Source organism: Rhinopithecus bieti, unplaced genomic scaffold (assembly GCF_001698545.2).
Source record: "Rhinopithecus bieti isolate Rb0 unplaced genomic scaffold, ASM169854v2 scaffold_7649, whole genome shotgun sequence".
In the NCBI taxonomy this organism is placed as follows: domain Eukaryota; kingdom Metazoa; phylum Chordata; class Mammalia; order Primates; family Cercopithecidae; genus Rhinopithecus; species Rhinopithecus bieti.
Window position 1 is genome coordinate 8,103 of NW_016805495.1, and position 7,334 is coordinate 15,436.

At 45.8% G+C, this 7,334-nt stretch overlaps 1 protein-coding gene across 1 annotated transcript; it reads left to right on the forward strand.

Moving 5' to 3' along the window:
* Nucleotides 1-554: 554 nt before the first annotated feature.
* On the forward strand, nucleotides 555-1,727 carry LOC108530034 (glucocorticoid modulatory element-binding protein 1; the record flags this gene model as incomplete). Its single annotated transcript, XM_017872671.1, has 1 exon — nucleotides 555-1,727. A coding segment is annotated over one exon (701 nt), but the record flags the coding sequence as incomplete, so codon positions are not given.
* Between the last annotated feature and the right edge of the window lie 5,607 nt (nucleotides 1,728-7,334).

Below are 7,334 nucleotides of genomic sequence, written 5' to 3' on the forward strand. Positions count from 1 at the left end.
GGCCTGTTTGAACTCTTAAGACCTCTTTTAGTTCTGTAATTTTTAGGGACTTCTTCTGTAACTTTCTGTAGACCTTTCTGGGCAACAATCATAAACTGTGGCTATTTGAGTCACCAGCAAAGTAGTTTTCCAGCCAATGCAGCAAGGCATTCTTCCCTTGAAGGATAGTTTGAAAATCACTGTTTTTTGGAGTGGCCATTGTAGCTTCTTTGTAGGTCCATGAGAGTTCCAAGGGACTGTGCAGGCTGGGCGCACTGACTTATGCCTGTAATCTCAACACTTTGGGAAGGTGAGGTGGGTGGATCGCTTGAGGCCAGAAGTTTGAGGCTGTAGTGAACAATGATAGCACCTGTGAATAGCCACTACCCTCCAGCCTAGGCAACATAGCAAGACCCTGCCCCCCAAAAAAAACACGAGAAGGAAAACAATATCACAACTTGCCTGAGGCTACGTAGTAACAAAACCAGACAGAGACACAGAGTCTCCTGACTCTCAGTTTCATGCTGCCAAGATTTTACTTCCCTCCACACAAAGTCTTTTCTTTTTTTCCATAGACTTGGAACGCCAGTTGGAGGAGCAGAAGAAACAAGCCCAGGATCATAGGCTAAAATCTCAGACGGTTCAAAATGTGGTACTGATGCCTGTGAGCACTCCTAAGCCTCCAAAAAGGCCCCGGCTCCAGCGGCCAGCCTCCACCACTGTCTTGAGCCCTTCTCCTCCTGTCCAGCAGCCTCAGTTCACAGTCATCTCACCCATCACCATCACCCCAGTGGGTCAGTCATTTTCCATGGGCAATATTCCAGTGGCCACCCTCAGCCAGGGCTCCAGTCCTGTGACTGTCCACACACTGCCTTCTGGCCCTCAGCTCTTCCGCTATGCCACAGTGGTCTCCTCTGCCAAGAGCAGCTCACCAGACACAGTGACCATCCACCCTTCATCTAGCTTGGCGCTGCTGAGCTCTACTGCCATGCAGGATGGGAGTACACTGGGCAACATGACCACCATGGTTAGCCCTGTGGAATTGGTGGCCATGGAGTCTGGCCTAACCTCGGCAATTCAGGCTGTTGAAAGCACCTCAGAGGATGGGCAGACCATCATTGAGATTGACCCAGCCCCGGACCCAGAGGCTGAAGATACTGAGGGCAAAGCAGTCATCTTGGAGACAGAGCTGAGGACTGAGGAGAAAGTTGTGGCTGAGATGGAAGAACACCAGCATCAAGTTCACAATGTGGAGATTGTGGTCTTAGAGGATTAACTGGGGATCTCAGGGCCAGGAGTTATGTTTTGATTTGGAATTTTAATTATTTGTTTATTTTTATCATTGTCCCACTCATTTCCACATAGGACCCTTTTTAAAAAAAAAACAAAACAAAATCTTATTGTTGTAACTGAAAATGTTGGGTTCCTCCCACTCCCTCATTGAAAAATGGACAAAACGAGCTGCCCTTCCAGAAGTTGAGAGTAGGTCATTCAATGTCCTAATGATCTTACACCAAGAAAGTAATTTCTTTTAGGGGAAGTGTCAAGATAACAAGTAACCCTGTCCAGAAAGCCATTTCCAGGCTCGTTTTTCTGTGTAGGCACGTGGTTTTATTCTTGTAAAGATGCATTGACCAAACTCTGGAACACAGATCTGACACTGGAAGGCAACCCATTTGCATGTGGATGCAGAAGGGCACTTTATTTTGTATCCTGAAAAGGGCCTACAGAGGCCAGTACAAAACTCTGAAACAAAAGGAAGTTGACTCTGCTTTGAGGGGAAGGTGGCATGCCAGCACTAGCTTATAAAGGGAAGTGCTAGCCGGGCGCGGTGGCTCACGCCTGTAATCCCAGCACTTTGGGAGGCCGAGGCGGGCGGATCACGAGGTCAGGAGTTTGAGACCAGCCTGGCCAACATGGTGAAACCCCGTATCTACTAAAAATAAAAAAAAGAAATTAGCCGGATGTGGTGGCGGGCGCCTGTAATCCCAGCTATTCGGGAGGCCAAGGCAGGAGAATTGCTTGAACCCGGGAAGGCAGAGGTTGCAGTGAGTGCAGTGAGATTGCACCACTGCACTCCAGCCTGGGCAACAAGAGCGATACCCCATCTCAAAAAAAAAAAAAAAAAAAAAAGTGCTTTGGCAAGTATGGGCAGGGAAATTATCTTACTTCTAGAGGTGCAACTGACGCCTCTGGAGATCTCCAAAAGTTAGTACCATGAGTGCCATTTTGAGAAGAGGGTGGTAATAAGTGGAAGGTACATCTCCACAGAGCAAGTGGCAGCAGTGGCCTGTGATTTTGCAGAAATGGAAAGCCAAGGCCGGGTGTGGTGGCTTACACCTGTAATCCCAGCACTTTGGGAGGCCGAGGCGGGCAAATCTCCTGAGGTCAGGAGTTTGAGGCCAGCCTGGCCAACATGGTGAAACCCCGTCTCTACTAAAAAAAAAAATTGGCTGGGCATGGTGGCAGGGGCCTGTAATCCCAGCTACTTGGGAGGCTGAGGCAGGAGAATTGCTTGAACCTGGGAGGCGGAGGTTGCAATGAGCTGAGATTATGCCATTGCACTCCAACCTAAGTGAGAAGAGTGAAACTCCATCTCAAAAAAGAAAGAAAGAAATGGAAAGCCAAGGATGCTACAGCTGTGCTTTGGGGTTCAAGGTAGTAGCTTACCTTGTTCCACACTTTGTCAAAGCACTCACCCTCCTGAACTAGGATCAGTCCATTCATTTGAAACTGTGCAATGTGATGTAAATTGCTCTGGTTCTTGGACTGTGGCTGTCACAGGGATGGGGCTCCAAGGCCATCATTTTCATTGCATGACTCCAGGATCAGGGAGTTCCTCATCACACCAGCTGCCATTTTTGGTGGGGCCATTTTTTTGGCTTTGGAACCAAAAGCAGCCACTCATTTGGTGCTTCCTCTTGTTCTGCCCTCCATCCCTCAACTCTTAATGGCATCTGTCTCCTGGAACCCACGCTCTTCAGCTTTTTGGCTGATTTGGAGAACAGTGACAGGTGCCTGCCTGCCTTCATCCCCTTTTAGATTCATTTATACCACAGATGTTTCTGTGAGATACTGAGATCATAAAAAGCTTTAGGCTTGGCAGAGAGGACTCAACACCCCCAGGCTTTCCTGAGACACCAACTAGATGTCTCCTGAGTGAGCTGGACTCCCTGGGAAAGAAGCATTGTCTGCAACATTATATTATAGGAAATGTACCAGGAATGTCAATAATAATGTGTTGGTGGGGGAGGGGTGTTATTTCTTTTGTTTTGTTTTAATGTTGTTTGTATATTTAGAGCTGGGCCATTTTCCGTGCTGTGATTCCTTCTCTTTGACCCTCTTCAGTGTTTGGGGCAAGAGTGGACCCTGGTTTTTATTTCTTTGATTGCATTGTTTACTGCACTAGGAAAATATAGGGATACAGGGAAACTACAGACAAATTAAAGGAAAATAGGTCAAAAAAGAAAGCACACACCTTAGGAGTGGGAGGAATTTTTTTTATTAAAACATAACTTTGACCTGTAGTTTCTTTTCTTTTCTTTTCTTTTTTATTTTAAGAAGGCATCTATCAGAAGCCATGTTTCTTCCAACAGATGTTGGAAACCTCATCGAGCAAGTAAAAGTTTCATTCTCCATCCCTCAGATGGCTGTATTTGGCCAAAGAAACCCTGTAACATGGGAAGGTTTCTTTTTTTTTCCCCCCGAGACAGAGTCTTGCTCTGTAGCCCAGGCTGGAGTGCAGTGGCGCAACTTCAGCTCACTGCAACCTCTGCCTCCTTGGTTCAAGCAATTCTCCTGCCTCAGCCTCCTGAGTAGCTGGGATTACAGGCTCCCGCCATCATGCCCGGCTAATTTTTGTATTTTTAATAGAGATGGAGTTTCGCCGTGTTGGCCAGGCTGATCTCGAACTCCTGGCCTCAAGCGATCTGCCCGCCTTGGGCTCCCAAAGTGTTGGGATTGTAGGCATGAGCCACTGCACCCAGCCTGAAGGTCACTCTTAAGAATGAGATTTATGAACTCCATACAGTTGTAGATTTCAGTTTTTAAATAGTCTGGGGTTTTATTTTTCTTTTCAAAATATCTAATAGACTTAGCAATCAATTTAGAACAAGTATTTGGCCCTTAATATATCTTTAGTGAGGGAAGTAGCTTTTATTTCCAACTTCTTTAGGTTTTCTGTTGGTACATAAAAACAAAATTGCTATCTAAGACTGAATCTACTTGAATCTAGGAAGGCACATCTCATCCGTATTGTGGTTTGTAGGGACACTTTTCTCTTTCCCAGAGATGAGAGGACCAATTCAGGACAGAAGAGCCCTCGTGAATACCAACATGCTAGCTCAGGTTCCGTTCTTTCCTCCATCAGAGCTATTGGTCAGGGTTTTAAGGTAGTGTGTGCATCATGCTTCCAAAGTCAAGAGATTTCCTCAAGCAGCCTGTTTACTAGATGAATTTTCCAGCTGGTGAAATACATGAGCTTTGTTGTTTTCCTGGTCTTCCAATAGCCTGTCATTATTGTTAGATATTATGGCATCTGTTGTTGAATGTGGGTTCCCTTACAGCCCTGGTCTAGATGATCCTAGATGGGGTGAGACATATGCAAGCCATTGATATGTGCATAAGCAGTTGCAATGAACCATTCCTTAGGCTGACTTGGTAGTAGCCATTTATCTTTATGTTCATGCATTGAATAAACATTTTTAAGAACCATCTATGTGCCAGGCTTTGTGCTAGGCACTGACAGTAGAGAGATGCAGACATAGTCCTTGCACTCAAGGAATTCATACTCCAGATGTATGGAGTTAAGAAATACATATTTCCAGGCCGGGCGCGGTGGCTCAAGCCTGTAATCCCAGCACTTTGGGAGGCCGAGACAGGCGGATCACGAGGTCAGGAGATTGAGACCATCCTGGCTAACACGGTGAAACCCCGTCTCTACTAAAAAATACAAAAAACTAGCCAGGCGACGTGGCGGGCGCCTGTAGTCCCAGCTACTCGGGAGGCTGAGGCAGGAGAATGGCGTAAAACCCGGGAGGAGGAGCTTGCAGTGAGCTGAGATCCGGCCACTGCACTCCAGCCTGGGTGACAGAGCGAGACTCCGTCTCAAAAAAAAAAAAAAAAAAAAAAAAAAGAAATACATATTTCCGCCAGGCACGGTGGCTCACACCTAGAATCCCAGCACTTTCAGAGGCTGAGGCAGAACTGCTTGAGGCCAAGAGTTTAAGACTAGCCTGGTCACATAGCCAGACCCCATCTCTACAAAAAAAAAAATGTAAAAATTAGTCAAGTGTTGTGGCTCACACTTGTAGACACAATTACTCAGGATGCTGAGGCAAGAGGATTTTGCTTGGGCCTAGGAGTTCAAGGCTGTAGTGAGCTGTGACTGTGCTACTGTACTCTAGCCTAGGCGACAGAGCAACACCCCCAACTCAGAAAACCAAAACTACACATTTCATTATAATTGGTTTCCTTTGTAATCCTATGTATTTTATTTTATGCTTTGAAAAACATTATTTAAGAATTGGTTCATAGGTTTCAGCAGACTGCCAAAGGCACAAACAAGCAGCTCTCCTCTACTGAGGTACTGAAACAAATCCTACTGGGATAAGTGCTGTTTGTGATAGGGCTATTGGCTAGGAGCTGAGAGAACAAAACATGAAGCGCCTAACCCAGCTTAGGGGTGTAGAGTTGGGGTCAGCAAATAAGGGAGATCTTCCTGGAGAATGCATATACCTAAGCTGATTTAGGAGAGACCACTTTTGGCTAGGTTTATTGTACTAGTTGATTTTCAAGTAATTGGGCTTATTTATTCTAGAGAAAAAGTCTTCAGTCTCTTGCTTCTGTCTGCAGAGCAAGGCAGAGTCAGCAACATGGGCAGTCTCTCCACTGGAGAATGCTGAGTCATGCATGGGCTTTTCCAAGTTTCCATCAGATGGGACCCAGTGTTGAATCCAGTGCAGGACTGGAGTCTAGCTGGCAAAGGGTAAATGCCCCAAGCCTTCCTGCCATATGGTTTCCACGAAGGCCTGAGAGTCAACTGTACAACTGTCTTGTGTTGGCCATGTCCCTGTTTGGTCCCTTGCCTTGTTCTCTTCCCTTTCTCAATTTCCAAGCTCCGCCCACTCCTAAAAACACCAGTCATTCTGAAGTAAAAAATGGACAATAAACATGAATATTCAAGATTCAAAGCCACTTCATATGAAGGTTCTTTCGCACCTCTGTCCTTATTAGGGAAGGAGGACCAATGTTAATCCAAGCATCTGGAAAATTAATATTCAGTTCAGGTAGTTTGTACACCCACTAGTAGCATTTTATCCCATTTCATGAAAGGCATTAAAGGTAAGACTATGGTGGAGAGTATTGGATTATAAAGATACTAAAAGTCAAGCATGAAATGTGGAATTAGTAGTCGAGTTAAAGCATCCAGGTTTTAGTACTAGCAAAGAGGTGGAAAGGACAAAGGAAAGGTTGAATTCAGAAAATAAGGCATGGGGTTGTGATTCACCTTGGGCAGTACTCCTGAGGAACTCGTCCTCTCTGAGACATAATGTCATACACTAGCCTAGCTCCTGCATTTTGAGACAACTCTCCTAGTACAATTGATCACTTTCCTGGAGGTGCAGCACATCCCTTACTCCAGGATAGTTCCTCCCTGGGAAATCCTCCCTGGAAAATTTTTGTGTAGTCTGAAACGTGCTGCTATAACAACCAAGGTTGTCAGGGACCTCAAGGGTGTGGTGTAATTAGGTTAGAGTTGGACTCTTGGCTGGGCACGGTGGCTCACACCTGTAATCCCAGCACTTTGGGAGGCCGAGGTGGGCAGATCACCTGAGGTCGGGAGTTCGAGACCAGCCTGACCAACATGGAGAAACCCTGTCTCTACTAAAAATACAAAATTAGCCAGGCATGGCGCATGCCTGTAAATCCCAGCTACTTGGGAGGCTGAGGCAGGAGAATCACTTGAACCCGGGAGGTAGAGGTTGCGGTGAGCCGAGATCGTGACATTGCACTCCAGCCTGGGTAATAAGAGTGAAACTCTGTATCAAAAAAAAAAAAAAGATTTGGACTCTTTGTCCCTAGAATTTCTGTTCTTAGGCAGCCCTATTTGAGCCCTTTCCAGGTTTCCTTCCCAAGTCCTGGAATACCTTAGCCCTTTAGGCAATTTGACTTCCTCTAGAAGGTTCTACTTGCCTCAGACTCCCGTATCTACACACCTACATCATCCTTCCTCTCTAGCTCTTTTGGGAACCATGATTTAGTTCCCAAATTCTGCCATGTTAGTAACTTTGCCTTCCTGCCATGGCAGTAACTCTTTCAACTCTTGAGATGATCATCTCTTCTCAACTAAAGTA